Source organism: Cladophialophora carrionii (genome assembly GCF_000365165.1).
Source record: "Cladophialophora carrionii CBS 160.54 unplaced genomic scaffold supercont1.5, whole genome shotgun sequence".
NCBI classification, from domain to species: Eukaryota; Fungi; Ascomycota; class Eurotiomycetes; order Chaetothyriales; family Herpotrichiellaceae; genus Cladophialophora; species Cladophialophora carrionii.
In genome coordinates, this window is record NW_008481830.1 from 2,504,604 (window position 1) to 2,530,307 (window position 25,704).

Consider the following 25,704-nt stretch of genomic DNA (forward strand, 5'->3'; position numbering starts at 1 on the left):
CGTGTTCGTTAGGCAGGAGAGGCACGATGCTACCCTTGACATCTGGGTGACGTTGGGTTCCCATTGGTTCCCGCGGCCTTCAGTGGTGCGGAAGATTGGGGTTGGGATATGGGGCAGAACAAGTGAAGAGCGCACGCGAAAGGGCGAAGAGTTGAGCTGGCAATCGCGGCGACACTGGGCGCCCTTGATCGGAGCGTCCACGAATGTTTCGCTGGCCTCAGGTGAGTTGCAAAGTGCAAAAGACACTAGCAACAGAAATCAATCGTACCGATCACGATTTCAAGTTGCAAAGTTGATTGCGGGTTCAACTCTCGCAGCCGCCTCCGCCACAGTCCTGGGGTTAGCACCACACAAAGCAACTGATATAGGGTGTCGGCGGTTTGCCCTTTATGCTTGAGCGCACCTCCTGCGTGCGAAACAGTCTTGAAAATATCTCACCAACCGTGCGGGCCGTTCTCTCTGTTGCCCTCTAGCCTGACTACCAGGCCTTCTTGCAAGCCTGTCTTGACTTTTCTTCCTTAGCCTCACCAAAATCCTACGGATCGGCCGTATCCAACTAGGTCACAATGGCGGCCTTCTCCACGCCTGCATACAGGACTCCGAGCGACAGACAAGGATTCCTCCCAGGGAAGGTAGATCTTTTCGAGTTTGTGCTGCCTTCCAAGCAGATGCCTTTCGACGTCCTCCTCCTTCTTGCACTGCTGCCACTCAAGCTTCACGTTGTTGGCATCGACCTCAGTTTCTTAAGTCGCAGCTTTTACCTCTGGGAAATCCACCAGGACCCTGTTCAACAACAACGAACGAGTCATGGAGCTTTCAAATCTACAAGAGGTCAAGTCCTCCATCGTGGATACTTCGGGTTCTCTTGCTGGAGCCTCAGTGTCTGCTGGCGGCTTAGGATACAATCGCAGGTATCTCAGCTTTGTCAGGCCCTCGGCAAGGATGAGGACAGGGGCCTGCTAGCTGTGCAATGGTTCTCGAATCCACATCTACCAATTTCTCCCCCGCTTCGGGTGCACACTAAGCAAACCACCCATCCGCCCCCTCCTGTGGCACTCTCAGAAGCCAGTGACTTCCACCGTCAAGATCGGTCAGAAAACATTGATGCAAAACTTGGGGACGGCCAGGAATCAGCACAGCTGGACCACATCCCGAATGCAGAAGGCAAGCACCAGAACAATGATTCTGATCGACACGCTGAAACCTTTGTCGGCGCCATACCTGGCCCCAAAACATACCCCTCTCGGCCGCTTGCTTTTCGTACTCGAGAACCGACCCCACTCAAGCCACCAGCGTCAGTGTTAACGCCGACGCAAAATCGTGCCTTGGGAGCTGAAGCTCCGCAAGCGTCGACGCAACACGCCTTCCCTTTACCTTGTCAGAAGTCCAAATCCATAAGGGAGCGCGGTCATCAAATCAAGACTTCGTTCTCAAGTAGCAAGCGACAACAGGAAGCTGCTCCAGAGAACCTCACAAATGCCCGTGCCACTGGAGATGAGAGACGCGGGCAGCATGTGCGTATCCAACCTGACTACAAGGCTGTGGGCGCTCACACAGCCAGCGTAGCCTCGAAACAATTCGAGCCTACGGAGTCAAAACCTTCTTTCAATACCAAGCCGGCTGAAAACAGGCGCCCTACAGGTGAAGCTGCCAAGAGGAAGCGTGGCGAGGAACGCCCACCGTCAGGTTCCGTGGCAGCTGCGCCAAAGAGAAACACACACCATGGTAAACGGGAGCGTGTGGAGCACTCGGGAGACGAGGGGGGTTCTGGCAGTGAGCAGCAACCTCCTAATCGGAACTCGCATAATGGGTCAAAATCAAACAAGTCAGCCACGGGACTGCCTTATCGTTGTCCCATGCTTGCTGCAAATCACAATGGGGAAGCCGGCAGGAATTGTAAGGAGTGGCACAACGCCTCCATCGCAGCTGTTACCAGGCATGCACTGAAAGATGCTGGAGCACATTCCGCCAAATGGGAACAAATCAGAGACTTGTCTTCGACCAAACTCGCCCCCAAAGAACGCTGGAGACAATACTTCCTCATTTTCAACGATGGCCAGGAGGATGCCGAGATGGATCGGCCGTACTGGGGAGGCACGAACACCAACGACACGATAGATTTGCTCTTCAGGTGTGCCAAGGCCAGTCTTGAACCTGATGGCGGCTCACCTACAGCACCAGTAAGACTACTACTCGAACATCAAGCGCTGCTGAGGAGGAGAGAGCAGCGAGACAGCCACACTAGAGCTCGGGCTGACGCTATGAGGGCACGCGCCACGCAAATGGAGCAAGCTGAGCTGTTGCAGTCGCAGCGTCAATTTGATGAAGACCTTGCGAGGCTGCTTGCTCAAGTGGATGACGTTTCTCTCGTTTCCGGCGCTGATCAACCGGACATTCCACCGACTGCTGCTCTTCCCACAGATTCCCAAGACCTACAGGGTCTCGCATGGCCCACGTCGCCAATGCACCGAACAACAAGTGGGCAGAGCGCGATGAACGCTACCTTTGGCACACCCTTCAATGAACTAGCTACGAACCCCGGAGCATTGACGCTCCCAGCCCAATCACCCTTTCCATCCAGTGGCCAGAACCCCGCCATCGGCGGGCCGAATACCCTTGCGACCGAATCACAATCGTTGACAGCTTTCATAGAGAACGTGAGCATGGTAGTGGATCCCAACACCGACCCAACAACACGCCAACAGGTGCAGTCGTGGCAAAACAGTCATTATCGACAGTCGCAAACGCTGCGGCCTCCGCAGCTGGATCGTCCCCGTCCTTCCTACTTGGCCCCCGGTCATTCAAGACGGAATGCGGTTGGGCTGCCCAGGTCCAGTAATTCGACACAACGACTCACTCCTACGAACAGCAGCACCACGAACAGCCTCCAACCACCCAGATATGTGGCTCCAACATTCGCATCCGATGATAATGCCGACATTTACATGGGATACAGTGAGACCGACGCACCCGCATATGATTACGGAGGCGAGGATCCATCGTACAGCCATACGCCGCGGACATATTGATATCAATGTTGAAGAATCGCGACTTGACGAAGCGAGGTGAAGACGAAGGTTTCCTTAGAAGCTACTGGCGTTATATACCCATCCTCTACGGCGATACGGGCGAGGTAACCTATTTCTGTTTGAACTAATGAAGTGAGGACTAGCATCAGGCCGGTCAGCATTCGCACCTCCTGTAGGTTGGACATTTCATCCAATGAATCATGAATGACACGATCCGAAATGTACGGTGCCCACATTTCATCCTTGATCTGCTCTTCTTCAGTCGAAACTGCTGCACTCCAGCCCCGTAACGTTCGTCATATCAGCATCTATAATGAATTCACCTTCGGCTGACGGTATGCAACCGTACGCGCGGGTTAACATCAACTCACGGTTATGTATAACCGCTCACCCAGCACGTTGAGTGGCCTGGAGAAAAATCAAAATATCTTCCATGATGCCCTTTCATCCTCCTCAGCTCTTGCAGTTCACAACGCTCTTTGCCGCAATGCGCCTGCACCACTGACTCCAGACAAGCACTGCTTGGCGGCGTCCATGACGGGGCACAGGTACTGTTGATAGCTACAGAAGCTTTGCAAAGTACAATTCACATTCTTATAGGTGATGTAGTTATCTCGACAATGGCTCTGCATGAAGCTGTCTCAGGAACGAGAGGACAAGTATGGACTAGGGAGTACGTAGTATTTAATTGGCATGTGCCTCTACGCATTCCTACAAGAGCCCCTCAGCCCCTTACCCCCTTTCCCACGCAGCCTTACTCCGTACAGTAATTAATTAGTTACTGTGTTTGGTTCTGCGCACCCGCTCCCAACAATCGATCAATCAATCTCGGGCTGATTGACGTTCAATGATCCTCACTCCACCACACGATCATGCACGGCGCGTCGCTTCGCTCCCCGAGTCGCCATCCAAAGCACTTTCCGCACCCCAAGATGTCCCTTGCTCGACAATGTCGGCGTGAAACCCTGGCCAGTCCACCATTTGCAAGGTTCTCTCTTTCGCAGCTCGACACTCTGCTCTGTCCTCATCCAAAGAAAGGCGCTCTTGCCGAGTTCCCGGTACCGTATGTCCGCCGCAGGATCCAGTGCTGTCGGACCCGGTCTTCAGTGGATCATTCGCCTACGCCGACCGGATTGCTAAACACAACGTACACTGATTATTTTTTGTCGTACGCAGGGAGGGCGCGGAAGCCATTTCATGGTGCCGTTTCCGGGCTTGAGGCTCTCGAACCCAGTCCGCGGATTGATTAGTAGACTCTCGGTCGTTGCTGTCCAAGAGAGATGGACTAACACTGCTGGTCTCGGCCTTTGTACATCGCATGGCATGTAAATTGCCAAATCTGGCGCGACCATCTTCTCGCTGAGGAGGGCCGTATCAGTGTCGGCGTCGAGGTCGGGGTCAGTTCTGGAGTCGTCGGATGCTTCTCAAGGAGGCCACTTAGAAAACCGATGTCGAACAAATCCCCTCACTATCGCGCAAACTGTGTGGATGCTTGGGCCAGGTTGACTCAGTGGATTAGCCACCTCGAGTAACTAGCCCTTAGCTTGCTCGCGAAAGTATACCCTAATGGTGCGTTCATGAAACGCAACAACTTGGGCGCCTTTCGATTTGGCCTGTGCTGGGAGGCGACGGATCGAGGATGAGGACTTGCTTTTGTCGTTGGACATGTTTTCGAATCGGGCCGTCGCTACGATGTGATCGTCCTTAGCCACACTTCTTCCCGTACACCCGTATATTTTGAGCTGGCTGGTGTGGTGCAGGGATGGTCACCCTCCGACTGAAAAGCTACAAGAAGCCGCTAGATGATGCATTTACCCTGGTTGGAAGCGCATCTTTTGCTACCACGTTCCCTCGAGTTCTCCTGGCGGAGGTGGTACTTCGTATTCTGTCCACCCCTCGGTCGCAGCACGTATCCGTCCGTCGGTGTAACCGTTGTCCTAGACTCTCCTTCCCTGATGGGCACGGGCGTACACGCACGCGGACCAGTCAATCAGTCAACTGGTCAACCAGTCAACCAGTCAAGCGAGATGATAGACATTGACAGCCACGCGTTTGATATCTGAGCCGACTATAGCGTTGATTACATGCGCCGAGTAGCAGCAAAAGGTCCACAACCAGTGGCCCGTCATGATTGACTGATTGATGAGGAGACAACCCTCAGCCACGAAAGCATCATGGTCCACCGATAGTAACAAACCAGCATAAGATTGACGGACAATGCAAGTGTCAGTAACCAAGACATCTTCTGCTTAAGAAGTCATCATGAAACCTACAACTTGCCTGGTGAAGTAAAGACTTCGAAAATGACACGAAAACTCTGTGAAAACAACAGACACTCTCGACATCCAGCGTCAGCTCATCTCTCACAGTTCCCTAGTTCCCAATCATGCTCACGCAAAGGGACCCGACATTCACGAAACACCTTGGCAGGATGCGGAAGCGCACAAAGTCGATTTCAACTGCTGCTTGCCGGCGCCCTCCCTTCTTCACCACCACCACGGGGCGCAGTGAAGGTGAGGCAGTCCAGTCCGGTGAAGAGTGGTCGCACCAGAATAAAATGCGCGGCAGCCAACATTCTTCAAACCCGCTTCGCGCACCTTGACAAATCTCTGTCTCGACAATAAACAACCGTCCTAGTTACCAGGCGGGCGATCGACTTCCAATTCTTCCTCTGTTCGCGACTCTTCAATTCCAAAGACCATCCTTCCGCTCTCTCTCGACATCGTGCCCCTCTGCTCTTGCTCTGTCGCACCGCACAAACGCCGCAAAAAGATGGCCTGGAGAGACGCAACCGTCGGCCAAAGCATCGTCATGGTCGCCAATGGAGCCGTCCGCGCCGCGCAAGTGGTGACGGGGGTGCTGACCATCTTCCTCTACGCGCCGGAGAAAGGATACTGGCAGGACCATGGGTTGCCAAAGACACTCGTAAGTTGCCGGACAGACAAGACTCAACCTTTACACCTTTCGCGGCATAATAACTAACATGATAACCCCCTCTTGCAGAACTTTGAATTCGTGCTGGGCTCCCTCGCCATCGTCACCGGTCTTGCTATGGGTCTCGTGCCCTTCAAATTGTCCTACCGCCCCGTCGCGCTCGCCTGCCCATGGGACATCGTCATGTTCTTCATGTACAGGTGAGTTGATTCGGCTCTTCGGGCTTCGGCTCTTCAGCTCCGGCTCTTTGGTCGGCCAAAAAAAATCCTATCCACAGACCTGCCAGCTAGGTTGCTAACAAGGAGAATATATTTAGCGCCGCATTCTACATAATGAGGAACGTCAACAGCAAGTTCCTCACCGAGCCGTTCCATCACGTCGATCAATACAACGACGGCCTCTTCTTGACCCACAAGTTGGCCATGTATGACAAGGTGTGGATTGATCTCGCCGGCATGCTTCTCTTCCTCGTCAGTGCAACCATGGGCGCGGTCTTGCTGTGGACTGGGAAGAGGAACAGGATCATCGGACGACACAGCGCTGTTTAGGACATTTCCGCCGCGAATGTATACCCTTTCCCGATGACTGGCCAGGCCGGTTGAGGTTGATCGGGCAGACAAACGTCCACGACGAGGTGAATGAAGCGTCAAGTTGTGTACAGCGCGGCTCTGGGTCTTCTTGGTTTGGACACACAAAGTACCGGAGTGGGGTGGGCCATGGCACCTGTACGGAGTATGTGGATTGTCGATAGCAGTTGGAGGGACGGAGATTGCTTCGGCGTCGAGGTCAGGCTCCGGCGTCGAGGAATACTGTGGCCGAGGTACTGGTCATCTCCAGCCAGAGCGTCGACGTTGGACGTGCTCTTCTGTTAGAACAGGCATAGAGGGGTCTTGGTACGAATGAGCGGAGTTGACACCCTCATGACACCTCAGGTTGCCCATTGTACCAACTCAGTCCAAAGTCTGAAAGTGCTTTGATCCCAGTGATCGAACTTGACTTGTGTTTGCTGAAATTTTCAATTCCCTAACCTCTATGTCCTCTGGTATTGAACATCGTGACTCTTCATACATGACCCGTTGTTGGTACAAGATATATGCAAAAATCAGTGGCATGTTTGCCAAGTCCGGGAATTTACAGTGCCAGAGCATTCCGCATTCCGTTTGTCGTACATATTTTACAGTAACCACCATCCCGCACCAACGACACTGAGCACGAAGCTGAGCACGAGCCCTCTGCCATTGCAGGCTACCGTGCCGGCGCCGGCCGGAGCTGGTGAACTGCTAGTCGCGCTTGAGCTCGGAGCGGACGATGCGCCAGTCTCAGGTGTCTGTGAAGCCGTCACGACGGCGGTTGAAGTCGAGGCTTCCACAGGTGCTGTGGTTGTGCTCTCAACACTTGCCGTCGGTTCACTCGTGGGGGTAGCCTCGGTCTCCGTGCCCGCAGCAGTTGTAGTGGCATTCGTCTGCGACGCAGTCGAACTTGCCTCTGTGCTCGTTGTCGTGCTCGAACTCGAATTTGAGACGGACTCCGTTCTATTCTGCACTTGAAACCAGTTCGCGCCCACCGGTTCGCCTAAGCCAGATGCGCTCACAAAGCCCGCGATATCAAAGTCCAAGCGGTTCGACAGATCGCTCTTCTCTTCAAAGAAGCTCTCGAATCCACTGGGAATGTTGAACCCCTCGGGCTGCCGGTACATGATTATGGTGTATCGATGAGCGATGTCTCCGCCAGGAGGCGTGGGAGGGATGTAAGCGAGGGGTGTGGCAGAGGTGAAGTTCTGTGAGTCGCTATCGAAGTCGAAAAGCACTTCGCTGGCTCCAGCGAGGTTGGGCTGATACCAGTGGAGGAATTGTATGCGAGTGGACGGATCAGAGGGTGAGGTCACGTCTTGATCCACCATGAAGACCATGTAGTCAATTGTCCGGGTCGAGTCGGAGGGGCCCACGATTGTGGGTTCCTCGAGGACATCTGTGATGTGGGGTGTCAGTAATGAGATATGCATTGACGGTGTCTGAACGCTAGGATGCAGCCGTGACAAGACAAGACTCACCATCGCGGTTTAACAGCACACCGGCTGGACTGACGCTGGTGGAAGTATCCTGGAAATCTGCACGCAGGTTCGTGTCGACTTGGATGGGAAACCCGGGCGCGGATTGGGCGCTGACGAGGGCGGCAAGCGCGAGGACTGCAAGAGAGCGTAAGTGGTTCATAGCGAGTGACACGACTCAGGTCGTCCTAATGGTGTAACGGAATGAGTGTACGGAGTAGATTAATCGTGATTTGGGGTTGAGTATCCCGGAAAACAGCGAACAGCGACGGCGATTGCTATATAACGTATACCCATCGTTCTGGGCCACGGGGTCGACAACTGCCAGCCAACGCCGAGCATAGCATCTTAGTAAAGAGTTCCGCATCGAGGCTGGTCATGTTCGAGATCGTCACCACCAGCTCGGAATAGCAAAGCGTCTGACCTAGCATCGATCGCCAGCGAGAGAGGTTGACTTCCGATTGGAGAGGTGAAGGCACGACGGTCATGGACAGGGACATTGATGGGCATCCAGACCAGCGATCAGGCGTCGGCAAGGTACTCCGTAGTCGCACCGCATATGGTGGCGTCGACCCCTTGGGGCGCAGCGCATGTGCAAAGAAGGGAGCGCTTACGTGACGAACGGGCGCGAGACGCTCAAGAGTTTGAGATTGAATCGCCGTGTTTCAGGAGAGCAGAGGAAAGCGAGTGAAGCGAAGTGCCAAGAGCGTTGAAACACGGGCGAAATTGCTCCCGTTGAAAGGCAAGCAACACCTAGTTCCCGCAGTTTCATGTCCCCTGTCCCAAGAGAAGCGCACAGCCGCATGAGGCGTTCTCGCACCGCCACGACCGGATCACTCTGCTAGGCACTCACGTCGACGCTCTGCTGCTGGTATGACCCATTGCTCCCTCGCGGTGTATACAGCACCCTTTCCCATTGAAGGGAATAATAGCAAAGGTTGTCCAAATCCATTCACTAACTATGCAAGCGCCTTTTTAGCTGGGGTATCAGAACGTCCACACATGATTTCTCCAGATCAGCTCCGAATGTAGCAAAGAGATCAGTAAAACAGAACCCCAGCCTGGAACTGAATCTCAGACGAGGCAAGTAGAAGGTGTCTTTATCGTCGCTTTATCGACCAAGTCTCCCAATCCAATCCCAAGACTTTCGTGTCTGTCTCGTGCCAGTCCCCAACTCCGCATACCCAACTAACGCCTTGTTTGGCAACACCAAGATGTCGATTCCAGTGTTTGAAAATAGTCTCTCTTGCTCATCAAGTATGCTCATAAGTCGTTTTGGATCGTTTCGAGCGGTATTCGAATCATACTCAGTAGGTCTAGCTCCTCAGGGGGTGGTGCCCGAGAATGCAGTTTGTGCACAGTTGGTAGCCGGTTGGGTTTGTGTCGCAGCTCCCGCTCACTGCGCTTTGTTCATGCGGTGTTCTGAGTTCCACCATTCTGCTGCCTGCCGGCTTGCGCCGCCGCCTTCGCCGCGTCGTCCTTTTGTTTAGCAATTCTCGCATAGTCCTCCCACCTTGTTTTCTCGCCGGATCTGAGCTTGCCAGGGAAGAACGTGTCGATCAGGCTGGCGCCAACATGGTGATAGTCTTCCTCGACTTTATAAAGAGCCTCCATCACCTTATTCTCACCGATGACCTTGACAAATTGGAGCGGGACACCAAAGGCTTTCGGATCGCGTCTCCATCCGGCGACGAAGATGTTCTGAAGGATGCCCACACCGCCAATAGCAAGCAAGAACCAAGTATTCTGCTGAATGCCAGCGGCCGTGATCAGAAGCAGGATCCAGAGCAAGGCCAGTGCGATCAGTGTGACCCGGGTAAACCAAGAAGCTGAAACGTCAACGTTCGTCTGACCAGCCGCAAGATCTTCAAGATCGAGTCCGTTTCCATTGCCGAGAATGACAACAGCGTGCTGGCTGCCATTCCCCCTTGTCAAGATCACGTTCTTCTTAGACTTGCTTCGGCAGGCCCACTTCTCCTTGGCCCACTGTGGAAGAGCACCTGTCACAACAGATAGTAAAATGCCAGCGATCGTAATCAGGAAGATCCCCCAGTCTCCGAAGATGCCTGCTGGAATGGCGGCGATGCCCAGTTGGACAAAAGTGGTGAGAAACCCGATCCAATACAGAGCGTCATAGCCAGGATAGCCTCTGCGCGCAGGTTCAGCCTCGTAGACGGACACGCAAAGCCCAGCTTGGGTAGATTTCTCGACTGATGCTGAAGAGCCTGTTTCTTGCAGCGCCTTGGCTTTGTCGAACTCGAACTTCTTCTCAACCAGCTCTTTCACCTTTGAGGTAACAGCTGCGTCCTTCCAGTGATCGAAGTCTCTGACTATTCGTCCGATGATCCATGAGGTGTTCTCTCGAACATAGCCAGACTCCCCGTTGATTACTTTGCAGGCGCAGTCCGGGAGAGGCATGAGTTTGTTCTCGCCCACGGCGGACACAACGGCAGTAACGGCGAAGGCAACCCATCCTGGCACATGTCAGTACAACTTTTCCAGCCTCAGAGATCACGAAACTTGCCGAAAGAGAAAGCAACCGGAGTCAGACGAGAGCCTGCCAGCTGCGCCAACGCACGCGCGACAACATCACCACCAAGGATCAGCAGTACTGAGAAGACATCTCCGGGGTTTTTCCATTGCGCCCAGAACTCGCGTGACGGCTCGCCAGGGTCGAAGCTGCGACGGACGATATCAAACAGAACAGGCGGCATAGCTGAGAGAGGAGAGCTGAACAGCAGGATGCTGAGGGCGAGCGCCGCGAGAGCACTCCATTTTATGGAGAATGGACGATAGGTCTGCTCGGCCTGCGACGGACTTGTTGTGTGTCCTTGCCGGGGCATTGCTGAAGCCTAGACGCAATGCGGGGGTGAAATGCAGCCAGCTGAGAGAAATCTGTAAGGCTGATACGGTGAGGCGGTGACGATTGTGGCTGGTAAATACAGTAAACGCAACGGTTTTGGGCTCTGCGGAACTCAACTCCGACCCCGAAGTCATTCTATCAATCAGCTTCAGAGAGTGAACTGAGCGGTTCTGCGAGAAGAGATCTTTGCTAGGTCTTGAGTTACCGTGGTCAACAGATAGGATTGTCTACCTTTGAACTCGGTAAATTGCTCCTTCCGGCAGTGACTCGGTCTAGGAATTTTCGAACCTTCACCTCACTTTCACATCTGCTTGATCCACGAATCACATTCATTCCAACTCTTCCCCAGCCAGTGCGCATTCAGTTCCGATCAATCTGACATGGTCCTCGCTTCGCGGGGTAATTCGAATCTGAAATGGCGGATGGTCGTGCGCCAGCGGGTCAATCTTCCAGTCATCGATGGGCGCCTCGGGCACTTCCTGAAAGTTGAAGCAATAAAGCAGCCGAGAGAACGCGATGAACATATTCCGGGTCGCGACGTGCCATCCCGGGCAAACCCGTCGCCCTGCTCCATGGTCAGACCAGGATCAGACCATCAAGTCGCTGAAGGATACTTACCCGTGCCGAACCCCAAATGCCCTTTCAACAGCTCCTGCAGATCCTCGTTCAGAAATCGTTCCGGCAAGAATACCTCGTTTCTCGCAAACTCCTTCTCGTTATGGCTGATGGCGAAGTGGCTATAGACGAATATGGTGCCCTTTTCGAACACGAAGTCGCGGTACGTGTCATCTTCGATCAGGGCTCGAGGCACTCCTGAAGCTGTCATGTTTGGTCGCCACCTCAGCGACTCTTTGACCACTGCTACAATGTACGGCAGGTGATCCCAGTCCTTACAGTCGTCAATACATGGGTTTAGGATCACAAGAGAATCTTCTTACATCGAAGGAAGGTAGCCTCGAGGCATGTCCACAAACCTCATCGAGCTGCTTTTGTGCATTGGCAACCCAGGCAGGGTACTTGGCCGCTGCCGCGAGCATGAGGTTGATCTGATTGCGAGTCGTGTCACTGCCGGCCTCGATTATCGACCCGGCTAATACATGTTTAGCCGTCAGTGTCATGACGTGGAAGAAGCCAGCAGCTAAGTTGCAGTTCCCTGGTCTTACCAGCAAAATAGGCCTGTGCTTTATCGAAGCCATACTTGGTGGCAAGATCCGCCATCCCTCGGGCAAAACATTCGGGATTCTCTCCTTGCTTGATGCGCCGTTCAAGGTCGTCAAAGAAAGCAGTGTACACGCTAATGATCCAGCTCAGCCTCTGCCTACCTGCATATTCACCTCGTGGAGAGGTGTGGAGTCCGTACTGGTCGATGGTCACTTACCCAAATGTTTTCCTAAATACCCGTTCTGCCTTTGGTCTGAACCACTGAAGAGACCGTGGCATGACCCTCACCAACCAGGGAAATTGCTCGACCAAGCTGGAAGACGGCGACGTTTGAGTTTCGAGAAAGTCGTCGATGGTCGAGAACAAAAGGCGGACGTTCTCGTCTTGCATGCTTGTTCGACGACCAAAGACGCTTCCACAAGGTCAGCCTATGACAAGCACGACTCACCATATCACCTACACGGAGAAGATTACTGCATATATCAACCATCAGCAACACGAGCACGGCATTGTCTCACATTCGCGTCATACCTGAGTTTGCAAACCGAGCTCCATGCCGGTAGAATTCATCTGGCCGCTTCAGATACTGCCAGACAAGTGCTCGAGACTCTACATCCTGAAAAGGCTTATAGGTCTCCGACTGCCGCGGAAATCAGCTCCTATACCCAGCTGTCGCCTTCAAAGAACTTACGTTGCTAGCCATCAAGAGCTGGTGCATTATCTTCCGAAGCTGCCTCCAGCGCTCCGTATGACCCATCATGACAATACGCTTGCCGCCGGATAGAATGTCTTGCGTGACGGGAAACTCAGGCCGGCTAATGTAGAGCCGTCCACGCCGGTCCAGGAGCTCTCGCGCCGTTTCCGCGGAGTTGAGGAACACCCATCTCCTTGCGCCAAGTTGCACTGAGAAACTATTGCCAACCGTGAGCACATACACACAGATGGACCCGGTGCATAACGAGCAGCACTCACAGATCTCCATACTGTTTTCCCCATTCCATAAGCTTGGCCCCTGGATACGCTGGTGGGAGTTGAAATAGATTTCCAAACACGGGTATCCCCTTCGGACCAGGTGGGTATCGATATTTTGTTCTCGGCTTGAGCGAGACGAGTTCGAACACCAGTAAGAGTGCTGCGCCGACTGCGCAGAGCACCCAAACATTTTGATGCTGTAGAGAGTCAAAAGGAGGCATCGCAGAATCTGCGACGGAAGATGAAGATCTATTCACACATAAGGTGGGATTTTTCTGCTCGTTCCTCGGCTGGCATTCAGTCAAAAAGCACAGCACCATCCATCAATCATCAAGACACTTTTAACACAGTCCAGGACGTCCTCGGGGCACGAGGCTGAAGTGAGTGCTCATCCAGCGACTCCGCCTCCGCCTCCGCCTCCGCGTGTTAGTCTTTGTGCGTTGTGGGGTAAGCCAGGACTCGACTCCAGCCCGCCAGCCAGGGACGGAAACGCAGGACAATCAACTACTCCACAATTGGGGGTACAATGAAGTCTATCCGCAGGCGAGCTTGTGTCCAGACTACCCAGGTACCTGTGGGGTTACAATACGAGGATACACAACCTTCCCTATGCGGTGTTAAATCAAGGAGGCCCTAGAGCCTTCATTGATCACTGCGAGTATTGAGCCTAACCACCGTCGACTCTCCAAGATCATCTTCGTACCATCATCGACATGGCAGACCCAGAACAATACAATCCCGCTAGATTCGGGATCTCGACACTCCCCCTGAATCACGAGCCTTACGGGCCAATCCTGCCGGAACGGCTCATCGGGGCTAATACGGGGAAAGTCGCCGTGGTGACCGGCGCTGGGAGAGGTGAGCCAAAATCCTCCCACCTTTTCACCCACATTACCTGTACCCTGCACTGTTGTTCCCCATCCTCTGTTGACACGGATGCGGTTGAAGGAATTGGCAGGGCCATCGCCATGGCGCTGGCCAACTCCGGAGCAAAGCTGGCGCTTCTCGACATCCTGGTCGAGGAGCTAGAGGACACGAAAGTGGCATGCGAGAAGTACGACGGCGTGACAGCCGAGGTCTTTGAATGCGACATCACAAACGTGGAGACCGTGCGGCGCACGTTCGCGAGCATTTCCGATATTTTAGGCCCGGTGGATATCTTGGTGAACAACGCGGGCGTCGCCATCGGGAGACTGGCCTTTGACGAAACGTTCGAAGGGTTCTGGAAGGCCATCGAGGTCAACTTCAAGGGCACCATGCTTTGCGTGTACGAAGTGTTGCGCGCCATGAAGGAGCGAAGGTCAGGCTGTATCATCAACATGGCGTCACGGGCCGCGACCGTCGACATGGCTGGGGGGCTGAGCTATAATTCCAGCAAAGCCGCGGTGGCGCGGGCGACGCACAGCCTGCAGGAGGAGTTTGAGCAAGCCGGGCTGGGTGAGCAGTTGCATACGTATTGCTTGCACCCTGGGGGAGTGTGGGGGAAGATGGTCACCGGTGAGTGAGCTAAGTTTACATGTCTTTTTGCTATGGCTTTTCCTTGAGCTTGAGAGCACAAGTCTGACAATGTGGGCGTGCGTCCTACTGCAGAGAATACGACACCTGAAGTCCAGGCCCAGATCAGATCGATCTTCAAGGACGTGCCGGAGCTGTGCGCCAACACGGTCGCTTATCTCGCTGCAGGCCGGGGGAAGGCGTTGCGAGGATGTTACTTTGACTGTAGACAGGATGTGGACCGGGTTTGCAGCTTTGGCCGGGAGACGCTGGACAAGTATGAGCTGTACAAGTTGGGGGTGAAGTTCTTGCCTGGGTATCAGAACGAGCCTTGAAGTTTATGATGAGCGCTGAAGATAATTTGCAAGCACGATACTGTAGGACTTCATGAGACAAATGGCTCGCTTGCATTAGTCGGCTCCCACAGTCACTCCTTTGGCGAGTGCTTCGTTATTGGGGTCAGGTCCTGGAACCTGACTCCCAACCGATTGTTTATACTCCTTGGTGAAGTCATACATGATGTCGTTGATTCCCTGGGTGATATGACTGTCAGCTTAACGACACTTGGGTCCGTGCGAGAGCGGCCACTTGTGACGGAAGTAAACATGTGAGAACATGTGTGAGAACATGGAGCCAACATCAGCCCAGGATGTCACTCACCGTAACTAAGCTTGCGACAAATTCTGGGTCGGAGAACTTCTCACGTTCGAGGAACAGCGGATCCTCCTTCATGGCGACATCTGGGTCCTGCAGAAGGTGGCGCAGGTTCTGAGAGGAGACAGGGTCAATGATCTTGAACCACATATCTCGCCGCACCGTACTGTATCGGTCCAGGATGCTGTCGTCTGCAAGACCTTGGTGGATTCCGTTCAAGCAGTCGAAGAGATTCCCCACGTCGACGAGCCCGCCTGTGAGTCCCAGGCCGCCACTGGCGCACCATAGGATCGTTGATCAGTTTCACTTCCGCCCAGGCAACTGACATTCAAGGACAGCAGCACTCACAAAGGGTTGCAAAGATGAGCTGCATCGGCGGCGAGAAGAAACCTCCCGACCCGGAAACTCTCGGCGCACCTCTGATGGATCTTGTAAGGATTGATCGTGACGAGTTTATAATCCTCTGGGCCCGGACTGCCGGGTAGTATCTTGCGAAACTTCTCAGGCTGGCGAGCAATGTATTCCTCTCGAGTCAAGCCGACAGTCTCGCCGTAGCTGACGCGGTATAGGCCATCCGGTTGCAAGAGTGCGACGAGGCAGAAGTATTCGGGGTCGACGATGAACGCGCCTTGGCCCCATCCGTACTTGGAGATGTCGTAGTAGACGTTGGTGGCGACGATCTGCTGATCCCATGTCCGGCCAGGGAAGTCGTCGCCGAAGAGAGCCCGGCGGATGGTGCTGTTAGCCCCGTCACACCCGACGATGTAGTCTGCGGAATAGATCTGCTCACCCTCGGGCGTATCGACAAAGACGCGGGCGCTAGCATCGGACTGGTCGATATTGGTCACCCTGTGTAAGTATCTAATTTTGGCATTGGACTTTCTGTCGAGATGCTCCCGCGTGAGTTGCAGAAGCTTACCCAGTGGGAGGCCGTGCAGTCTTCGGTCGAATGGGACAGCACTTATGTCCATTCTTGCCAGTAGAGTGCCGTCCACTTTGCGCCATGAGACACCATCGGAGACGACATAGCCTCGTTCACGGACCTCTGGCAAGAGCCCGGCCCGCTGTAGCTCGTAAACTGCTGGCCATGGGTAGAAGCTGGCTCGAGGCGAGTCGTCGAGCTTATCCGAGGCCTCGAGAAGTTCAACATTGATGCCTGCGTTGGCGAGGAGGAGTGCCAAGACACAGCCGCTTGGGCCAGCGCCAACAATGATAATCTAAATGTCGACACGTCAGCCTTGGGGTGGTGGCATGCACTAGGGCGACTGGTCCCTATCACAGATCTCGCTCACCTTCGAGAGTGTCATGACCTCCGACTGACTGCTTTGAGCGATTTGCGTGTTCAGTGGCTCGGGTAACGTCGCATATGTAGATCTTTGAGACAGGCTTAGATTCGGTGTGCCTTTCCACAGCATGCTCCCCCTCGACGTGACTATGATCTTACTCGATGAAGCTCCTGTCGTCCCTACCTCAACCCCACAATACCCCACATTCCCCAACAAGGCCTGTGTCCACGGGGTATGAACTGATGTATTCTCCGCCTCATGCCTGCGGTTGGTCAATGGGCATAGACGTAGACAATGTTGATGCCGGAGATGATCTTCTGTTGACTCAAGGCTCAATAACGATATCGACCAAGCCGTCCTTTCAGCGCAGCAGAAATGTGATAACACCTGCTGTCAGTGGCCGCCAGGGACGCTGTATCGCCTCTGTTGCGAGCCATTGCCATTATCAGTATCTGGTGTCGACATGAAAAGATATTCGAATCGGCTGTGTGCAGGTTTGTGCTTCCCTTCCGCTCGCTTCCAATACGCGCGATATCAATGTGCAGCGTAGCTTCCTCAGCCGGTTCCAGGCAAGCCACAGTCGTTTCAGGAATGGGGAAATCGCGAACTTCGTACTCCGCCAATCCGCGCGGGTGGTCTGACCCCTTTTCCGGCGATCAAGGATGTCACTGCGCCTACGGATATGCACAGGCTTCACCGACCACGGCACTTGCCATGGCCCGCGCAATCGGATGCGGCTCGTCGAGTCGATCGGTCACGCTCACATCCACGTACCGGGTAAGGCGATAAAGAAAGAGCGGGACATTTCGAGGCCACACTTTGCCCCAACGAAATGCTTGGCGCCAAGAGCCACGAGGAAGTACACCCAATCATGTCACGGCTCCCTCTTCGGCCCATTCCTGGCCATATTTGCAACATTGCAGTCCACGTCGGAACATCGACTGACGTCTCTGTCTTAGCCCATCCCAGCAAGATGGCTTCCTCATGCATCTGGTGATGTCTGCTGGAGGATCTTTCTGACAGTTGAAGCCCGAAGACCTTGCAGCCCTGGCTCTTGGCGTTGTGTCTCATTTACTCCTGCATCATGCTACGCCGACCGAGTCGGTTCGAATACGAGCACTGCTGTCTACACGACATCTTTCAGGTGCTATCAGCACTGATCCATGCCTAGACAGAGTGCTCTCTTGAGGAGCCCGCTCCGGCGAGTCCCCTAGCCTGCGATCCTAGTGGTCACTGGCCACTGACACTGATCATTAGTCGCCTGACAACATGGAAGCGAAAGATTCCACGTACAACCGAACTTTCAGCAAGCCATACTCCTGATATGTCCTTTTTACGAGCTCTACGCACTAGCTGCGTGACTATTAGGACAGGGTCTCGATTGTGGAAGGACAATTCGTGGTCCATGATAAGACAAGGCAGTAATGGAAACTCCAAAAATTGCTCGACACATGCAACAGCTTTGGCAACCAAAGTCCTCGTAGGACGTGACTTCAGAGTCACCAAAGTTGGCATATACCTCGAACGACCTCCAAATCTCAGCCAGCCAAATGTCCTGTGACCTCCTATGCTAGCATCTTGTTTCCCTAGCGGCCTTTCTAACGCTCCTCGCACGGCTCCTCGAACGCTTGCTTGAACCATGTTGACAACAGTCCTGAGCCCTAGCACCCAAGCTTGGAAAACCCACTATCCGCAAGACGAGAATCGTCGCCGAGAATTTGAGGGCTCAGCTAGCCAAAATCCTCAGCAGAGGACGCCTTCGCATTTTGCAGGATTCATGTTCGGTCAAGAAGACGTGCCCAGACCAACCGACACACAGTTAGCAACCCTTGCTCCTGGAAAGTCTCTAGATTCGTGACGCAAACTAGTCCTATGACCTGGTCGGATAGAGAACGAGCCTGGGGAGGAAAGGAGGAGGCCTCGATTCCGTTCAACGCGAAATCATCATGATCGCAAGGTACAGGATGGAGCCTCCTGATGAATCAACGTGCGCCTTCGCCTCGAATGGCCAGACCTGGCTTTGCTCATCTCACCGGCCGAGCCCTGTGGTGAAGCCCGAATATCAGGACTAACCCATGACAACTCTCTACCAGGCTGAACAGCGGTCCTTCTGACTTCAGCTGAGCCCGACACGATGTGGCTTTAAGAGCTGAGACCGCACCGTGGCTGCCTGATGTTGAATACTCGGATAGAAGAGCTGAATCTGGATCTCTTCCTGGGTATATAGGCTTAACTCATTCCCTGCCCTCGAGTCCATCGCCAGTTCTTCTTGTACCAGTTCATCGAAACCCAGTCACGCAAATCAGCCATGCCGACCACGATACAAGTCACGCAGTTGGCTGGATACTACCCTTAGCCAGAAGGCACGTACGGACTCTCGGCTGACAACCTCAGGAATGCCTTTGGCGGGCATGGAAATCCCACTGCCACAGGACGGCGACTACGAGGCAATCAGTCAACGGTGGTGGTATACCTACTACCAAATTGTCCCAAAATCCCAGCCTATGTTGACAAGATTCGTGTGCCGGTCGACGTCCCTCGCCCCGAGCCAGCAGACTTTAATCGGAATCGTAATTCAGCATGGGCTCAAATAGTTGCGCCCATGATGCGGCTCTGGATCAAAGTCATCAGGCTGTCGGACAGGAACATATCTCTGGAATTTTACCCGCAAGCGGAACAGAATGGTGCCTTGATCAAGGAAAGCATACTCCGAGTCAGGAAGACGGGTGATACCAAATGGGACGTCCTGTACAATTCAGACGGAATGTATCATACTCATCCTCATGGAGGGAACAAAGGCGACAACGCTGTCGCACCTCCCACGCCACCATTTGCGCCCGCTCCACAAGCTGTGCCTGTTCCAGACCTAAGATTCTTACCACCCAACCTCTTCAGTCGCTTCGGTGGATTGACGCGTCGTACGCATTCGGCTCTTTGGAAAGCTTCAGACCCAATGTCTTCGATCTGAGTATCTCCGATCCCGCTCTTATCAAGAAGGTTCTGGTCACCGGAACAGACGGGACAACACAGGAGTATACGGTGCCCAGTTTCCTCAACTTCACCTGGGGCACTGAATCGACCTTCTTCTCGGCAAGTGGATCTTCCAAGGTCGAGTTCATCCACGATCTCTCTGAGAAGGTAGACATCGGGTTCAGCTTCTTGGGCGTTAGCGCCGAGTTTGAGCGGACATTTAAGCAGTACAACCGAGAGGAGACGTTCAACAAGTACGTTGCTCTCTACGACCAGGAAATCATCTATAAGGTCGGCTTCAAGGACACAGAGTGTACCAAGCGACATCTCTCCGCTGCCATCAAGAACGCCCTTGCTACCTGGTTGGCCGACAGGCTGGTCGGTCAGTTCGGAAGTCATTACATGACCGCGGCATGGTTCGGTGGGCTCAGCATCCATTCTTCGACGACGGACAAGCTCGACACATTCAGCAAGACGGAGTTGATCGAGGCACTCAAGACAATGGTTTGCTCTCTCGCCCCTTTATATACCAACGATCTACAAGCTGACCGTGATTCCAGATCCCTCTTAAAGACCCCGAGACGAGCGTTGATGCCGGCGACGTCAGAAACAACCCAGACCGCTCAGACGTCAGTTCACACTCCCTCGCCGAAGCACTTGACGTTGTCCGCACGACAACCTTTGGTGGCACAGCGCCTGATGGTGAACAGCTCGAAGGATGGAGACGCACCCTGGCCACCAACCCGTCGGTCGTGCTGTACAAGTCCAAGACCATGGACACTCTGATGGACGACCCCGTGCTCAGGGCCGCCCTCCAGCAGGTCATCAAGGACCGCCTTTCCCGCGGCCAACCCGTCGACCGCTGCAAGCTACTGGCCATCCGTGTGCCGCTCGCGCCGTACTACTCGGACCGCGACTCCCGCGGCAAGCACGACATCAGCGTTGCGTACCCCAACGTGCCCAAGGGATGGTACGCGGTCGGTCATTCGCCCAGAGCACCGCGCTCGAGAATTCCTTCGGAGGCAAGAGCTACACCATCGCCGTGCGGCCGAACCCCAACTTTGAGCTGTCTGCGCGAGTTACCTCGCTTCCCACTGAAGATCTGGGTATGGGAGGCACCCCGGACGTCACCGTCATGGGCGCGCCAACCTTGTCATGCCGGACGGGAAGCCCAGCGAGCCCAGACAGATGGTCATTCGGGCTGCCGAGACGGCGCCCAGCTACTTGTTCAAGTGTCTCGCGCGGGGCAACGACGGGAGCCAGGAACGCTGGTTCACCCTCGACTGGGACAAGGTCAAGTTGCTGGAGAACAAGTGGATGGCAGATATCCCCGGGTTGAAGGCCCGGCTGTGAGGCGGACCATGGTTTCCTACACCGCTTTCCTAGTATTCTCTAGGGTAGAGTGTCACGTTGTGATGACATCAGTGGAGAGGTGCTGGAGGTGGGAGTAGAAGTGGAAGTGCAAAGTGGAAAATAGATGTGGCAGTTGAACGCTAGGAGAGTTACCTGACGACCTATCGTTAACTATCGTACCGTACCGTATCTTCGCGGCAGAAACACTTCTATCAAACCCTGTGCCGTTTTCTTTCCATGCATCCACACTGCACTTCTCGATGCCTAGGACTACTTCACGTCCGGTTTCGAGTTACGACGCAGTACAGCGCTGAGAGATTGAGATTGTATTTCCGACGCCAGCATGAAAACACTCGGAACTTTCTCCGTCTGCACAATAGGCCACGAATCGTTAACTACCGGTCGATGTTACGTTTAGATAGCGGGAGTCCTAAGCCGACTTCATCTTCCGATACGCGAGATCGCCACTCCGGCTGCCGCAGTTGACAACGTATGGACGGAGGAAGTACTCGTACAAGTGCTGAAGTCTGTATGAACCGATGCAGCAGAAGCCCACCAAGTAGAGATAGACCTCACGCGCGCAAAAGGCAGCACGAGTAGACGAAAGCACTCAGACGGTAAGCCCGGTCGGGAAATGTGTGGGTTCTGGGCACCCGATCTCCATCCCAGGTCGTAGGTACTCGTAGGGAAGCTGGAGGGCATGGCATGCGTCTCGGCTGCGTCCCTGGTCATAAGAATCTATGTAAGTACGGAGCAGTGTTCTTCGAGGATCGCTTCGATCAGCAAACACGCTCTTTGGGACTTAACCTCCATCTTCACTACAAGTGAGTCCGCCGTCAGCCCTGTACGAGAGGGGCAGACTTCTTCACGCCTAAACAACAGCACTACTTGGACATCGAATTTTGCAAGGTTTGCACAAGTTCCAGAGTCGTGCGCCGCGAAAGCGCCTGCATCTCTCTCCATGGCGCCCTGCATATCACCGTACTGGTTGCAACGAGAGAAAGGCCTCACCCTCAATTTGACGTTGCACCAAGGCGTGCAAGCTGGTGGAAATGACCAGCGGTCAATCGCGGCTCATCGAGGGAGATCTCGACATCCTCGTTATCTTGTACCGTGAGTGCCATACCGTGTTGATCACCCTGTCGGTCTCCCGCCAGTAGGGTTTAGGCGCTGCTTGGATTGTACTGTGTACCTCGTATAGGGTACAATACCGACGATTGGAACGAAAATCATTTCGGGCTTGAACCGAATGAGAGCTTTCAGTATGGAGTCAGTTGCGCGTACAGTGGACTTACTGTGTGGAGGCAATTACGCAATCCAGACGAAAAGAGTCGCGTGCACAGCTGGCGCCGCCTCAGCCATGCTGGGCTTACTGGTACTGGGTACGGTTCAACCTCGGCGATAAAAGCTCCGACCTTCGGCATTCCATCGCGAGGTACCGACAGCAAGCAATCTGTGCAAGCTCAGCCCCAAGCCACTGTGTCCTCTTGAGCAATATCGAACCCAATTCTGTCGACGCAAGCGAGGTACACTTGTGCGCATCTCACTTCGACATGTATTGTGACTACCAGTGCCTTGTCGGTGGAGAAGGAATCTTGACAGTAAGCACAGTCTTTAAGGCTGACGTTCCGGACACCTCGGTCGCCGGCATTCAGCAAAAGGAACAGCAGCAGAGGACTCGCAATGGAACTATGATGTAATCGGTCGGCAGGATATTCTGTTGTCACACTCCAGTGATGGATTTGATTCCTGCTATGCTAATACACGTTTGAATCATTCGTGTCATCCCTGGTCCAAGCTCATTCGATTCAATTGGTTGAGCACAGCACAGCAGCTGAATGCCTCGCTGTATTTGTGTCACAAGTTATACAGCCGTACAAAGCACCATCCTCCAGCGCCGTAGGTCGAGAGTGAAGGTTCCTGTTATCATCTCTCCGTAAAGGGTTTGTAGTGTTACAACTTCTTGTCGTCATCATCAATACTGCCTCCCAAGGTGCTGGAGTCAGTGCTGTCGTGGGTGGAAGCCTTCTCAATATCCTCTTCGGTGGGTCCATGCAACTCTTCCTCGAAGACGGGATCGGTGTCCATGGTTTCGAATTTGGTCTTGAAGTCCCCTAGAGCTTGGGTGCTAGAGTTGGATCGACGGCGAGCGTTGTTGAGGGTGTAGCCATAGTCTTGGACTTCCTCGCCATCACGGCCCCTATCGGCATTAGTATCCAGGCGCAGTTGCCAATTGCGAGAGTGAAGTCTTACCAGTTACCCTTACCACCGCCTTGCTTCTTGACACCCTTGGGATCAGCATCAACGTGGCCATGTTTGGCGAAGTAGCGGGGGAGACGTTCTTCAGGGAGGGCGGTACCATCGGCGATGGCACTGTGGTTGCGGTCGTTTCCTTTGTTTGTACGAGTCACTGGGCGGTCAATGGTCAGCGAGGGTCGCCATGGAAGGTCCGGAATGACTTACTGGTTGGATGAACGGTTATGGGGGACGGAGTAGAGGTGGTCGACAGTGAAAGAGTGAGTCAAGAGTCAGAGCGTTGGTAGATTGTGGCTGTCGAGAGAGCAGGAGTCAGTGAGATGAAGTTGGAGTAGAGGTACGGAGTACATTCAAGGGAACGAGAATGACACGCGACCCTGCAGATCAAAGGAAAGTGAAGCTCGGACCACCACTGGGATGATCGATCTCCGATGAATTGAAATGTGACTCACCTACTGATTACTTGCTTGCTGAGTGTCTATGAGAGATACGGAAGATCGCGATTGAGGAAAAGGAAGGGGGAGAAGGACGAGTGAGCTTTTGACGTGCTTCTAAGCGGAAGGGGGTTCGTTGGAGAGAGTTGATTAAGTCAGGGAAGATGAAGCCGGAATGAGGTGGCTTACTGGTAGAAAGCTCTAGACACTGTTTACCGTGATTGGGGAGAACTTGCAGAGACAGGCCGGTTGCTCGCATGACCCTGCGCTTTTTCTGGGCCTTTCTGCCCATCGCTCCAATCGCCAGGGCGCCTTCCCCGGATTGTACGCTCCGCCTTTCCCATTCGGCTTACTTAGCGCGGGGTTCGTGCTGGCTGTGTATCCACTTGACGCTAGTCCACTCTATTTAGGAGTCTTGATCCAGGTACCAATCCGCGTGAGTCCAGCAAAGCTCTCTAGAAGATGCACGGCGCAATGGTTAAGCCAAACGCACTGTGTTACTGAGCAGCTGCGGTATAGATGTATGGCGGCGAGACAAGCTGTGGTCAGAGGCCGCAGAGTGGATACCCTATGAGGCAATTCATGAGAGAATATTGAGCAGTGGTCCAATGATAAGGGGAACGATATTGCAAAATGGATCCACTGCGGTGGAAACAATCATGTTCCAGGCACATCGGGGCCCCAATCCTCAAGTAACTCGTAGGTACAAGGCAGGTACGAGTACACAGTGGCCTCACGGTCTCAAGCCATCTTTCGTCCTCGGTGGTGTGAGAGCGGAGAAATACCGGGGAGCTCCGACACGTGAGAGGTGTGACTCAACTATCATCACCCAGCAACAGATCCCATTGTGAGACTTGAAGAAATAAGAAAATTTGGTCCTGAGGGATATCATACTTGCACTCCCTGCCCCAATCTCAAAAACTGCGCTCCTCAATATCCCACGTGGGCAGAATACTTAAGACTCGCAGGGCAGAGAAAAGCAGAAGCGACGAATCGGGATCCTGCAGGGGCTAGCGCCACAACTGCCCCTCTGGTGCACGTCACAAATTCCGATTTCTAAGCCCTGGGTTTTCGGGTCAATTCCCTTTGTGTTTTCACATCACGTATCGAGACAGCAACACAACCTCGCCGCCGCCGCCATGTCGCCCTCGGTTCTGATGGACACCTCGGACGACTTCGTCATGCCGATTTCCAAGGCGCCGCAGTCCTCGAAGCGGACCCTGCTCCTTTCGCCTCCCTCGCTTTCATCCCACCAAGAGAAATTGACCGCGGTCATTGAAATGCATGACCGCGCCCACACCGACCTTCAAATGCTCGATAGACTCGCCCTTGGCCTCGTCTCTCTTCCACAGTCTACGTACGACGTTATAATTCTTCTCAGTGACGCTGATGGTTCACGGCGTGAGAGCCAGAATCTGTTGAATCGGGATATACTCGCTTTGCTAGTCAGAGCACTGAAGAACGGCGGACACTTGCGCAGCCAAGATCAAACATTCGGAGCCATTGATGGCCCTGAGAAGAACGAAGCCATTCTTGCGGGTCTATCCCCACAACCAGGCGTTGGATTTTTGAAGGTGGATTATGGTGCGCAGGTGTCTGTGCCGCTGAAATTTGGAAAGAAAAAGACATCAGAGGCTGCTGGCGGTCTCAGTAATGGTAATTCGAATGGGGGTTCCATGTCACTTCCTTTGAACGGCAAGCGGAAGAGTGTGGACGATACTATACCTGCGGGCGTGGGGTTTGACGATGGAACTGGCGATTCGGACGATGACTTGATTGATGAAGATACCTTGCTGGACGAGGACGACTTAAAGAGACCTATTAAAATCCGTGAGTCGAACCCTCTTGGGCTGTTGGCGACCTTTGACTGACCATACCTAGCGACTGAATGCAAGCCAAAGGCCAAACGGCGCCGCGCGTGCAAGGATTGCACTTGTGGCCTCGCACAAAAACTGGAAGCCGAAGACAAGGCGCGGAGGGAGAACGCCGACAACGCATTGAACACATTGAAACTGCAAGCCGACGACCTTGCCGAGGTCGACTTTACAGTGCCAGGAAAAGTTGGCAGCTGTGGCAATTGCAGCCTTGGAGGTAAGCTTTGATTAAATCCTCTTCATCGATGGTGTGTTTGCTAAATTTTTCTCAGACGCATTTCGATGTGACGGATGCCCCTATATCGGTCTTCCCGCCTTCAAGCCTGGCGAGGAGGTGCGCCTCTTGAACAACGACATACAATTATAGAGTCAATGGG

At 53.8% G+C, this 25,704-nt stretch overlaps 10 protein-coding genes across 10 annotated transcripts; 5 read left to right on the forward strand and 5 right to left on the reverse strand.

Moving 5' to 3' along the window:
• Nucleotides 1-566: 566 nt before the first annotated feature.
• On the forward strand, nt 567-3,029 carry G647_06733 (uncharacterized protein; the record flags this gene model as incomplete). Its single annotated transcript, XM_008731052.1, has 1 exon — nt 567-3,029. The coding sequence occupies one exon, from the start codon at nt 567-569 to the stop codon at nt 3,027-3,029; it is 2,463 nt and encodes an 820-aa protein (XP_008729274.1).
• A 2,772-nt stretch (nt 3,030-5,801) lies between these two features.
• Nucleotides 5,802-6,511, forward strand: G647_06734 (uncharacterized protein; the record flags this gene model as incomplete). The annotated part of the gene is made up of 3 exons (XM_008731053.1): nt 5,802-5,954; nt 6,033-6,157; nt 6,280-6,511. 3 exons carry the CDS (start codon nt 5,802-5,804, stop codon nt 6,509-6,511), a joined length of 510 nt encoding a protein of 169 aa, XP_008729275.1.
• A 626-nt stretch (nt 6,512-7,137) lies between these two features.
• On the reverse strand, nt 7,138-8,173 carry G647_06735 (uncharacterized protein; the record flags this gene model as incomplete). The annotated part of the gene is made up of 2 exons (XM_008731054.1): nt 7,138-7,931; nt 8,014-8,173. The coding sequence occupies 2 exons, from the start codon at nt 8,171-8,173 to the stop codon at nt 7,138-7,140; spliced, it is 954 nt and encodes a 317-aa protein (XP_008729276.1).
• Nucleotides 8,174-9,420: 1,247 nt separating this feature from the next.
• On the reverse strand, nt 9,421-10,724 carry G647_06736 (uncharacterized protein; the record flags this gene model as incomplete). Its single annotated transcript, XM_008731055.1, has 2 exons — nt 9,421-10,484; nt 10,589-10,724. The coding sequence occupies 2 exons, from the start codon at nt 10,722-10,724 to the stop codon at nt 9,421-9,423; spliced, it is 1,200 nt and encodes a 399-aa protein (XP_008729277.1).
• A 478-nt stretch (nt 10,725-11,202) lies between these two features.
• G647_06737 (uncharacterized protein) lies at nt 11,203-13,227 on the reverse strand (the record flags this gene model as incomplete). Its single annotated transcript, XM_008731056.1, has 8 exons — nt 11,203-11,441; nt 11,492-11,762; nt 11,812-11,963; nt 12,037-12,167; nt 12,252-12,446; nt 12,553-12,674; nt 12,726-12,945; nt 13,007-13,227. The coding sequence occupies 8 exons, from the start codon at nt 13,225-13,227 to the stop codon at nt 11,203-11,205; spliced, it is 1,551 nt and encodes a 516-aa protein (XP_008729278.1).
• Nucleotides 13,228-13,719: 492 nt separating this feature from the next.
• On the forward strand, nt 13,720-14,835 carry G647_06738 (uncharacterized protein; the record flags this gene model as incomplete). The annotated part of the gene is made up of 3 exons (XM_008731057.1): nt 13,720-13,864; nt 13,955-14,503; nt 14,597-14,835. 3 exons carry the CDS (start codon nt 13,720-13,722, stop codon nt 14,833-14,835), a joined length of 933 nt encoding a protein of 310 aa, XP_008729279.1.
• Nucleotides 14,836-15,139: 304 nt separating this feature from the next.
• Nucleotides 15,140-16,569, reverse strand: G647_06739 (uncharacterized protein; the record flags this gene model as incomplete). The annotated part of the gene is made up of 3 exons (XM_008731058.1): nt 15,140-15,428; nt 15,503-16,371; nt 16,447-16,569. 3 exons carry the CDS (start codon nt 16,567-16,569, stop codon nt 15,140-15,142), a joined length of 1,281 nt encoding a protein of 426 aa, XP_008729280.1.
• A 2,476-nt stretch (nt 16,570-19,045) lies between these two features.
• G647_06740 (uncharacterized protein) lies at nt 19,046-20,763 on the forward strand (the record flags this gene model as incomplete). Its single annotated transcript, XM_008731059.1, has 4 exons — nt 19,046-19,206; nt 19,305-19,914; nt 19,971-20,380; nt 20,586-20,763. The coding sequence occupies 4 exons, from the start codon at nt 19,046-19,048 to the stop codon at nt 20,761-20,763; spliced, it is 1,359 nt and encodes a 452-aa protein (XP_008729281.1).
• Nucleotides 20,764-22,716: 1,953 nt separating this feature from the next.
• Nucleotides 22,717-23,745, reverse strand: G647_06741 (uncharacterized protein; the record flags this gene model as incomplete). The annotated part of the gene is made up of 3 exons (XM_008731060.1): nt 22,717-22,963; nt 23,017-23,173; nt 23,643-23,745. 3 exons carry the CDS (start codon nt 23,743-23,745, stop codon nt 22,717-22,719), a joined length of 507 nt encoding a protein of 168 aa, XP_008729282.1.
• Nucleotides 23,746-24,592: 847 nt separating this feature from the next.
• Nucleotides 24,593-25,694, forward strand: G647_06742 (uncharacterized protein; the record flags this gene model as incomplete). The annotated part of the gene is made up of 3 exons (XM_008731061.1): nt 24,593-25,283; nt 25,335-25,544; nt 25,600-25,694. 3 exons carry the CDS (start codon nt 24,593-24,595, stop codon nt 25,692-25,694), a joined length of 996 nt encoding a protein of 331 aa, XP_008729283.1.
• Between the last annotated feature and the right edge of the window lie 10 nt (nt 25,695-25,704).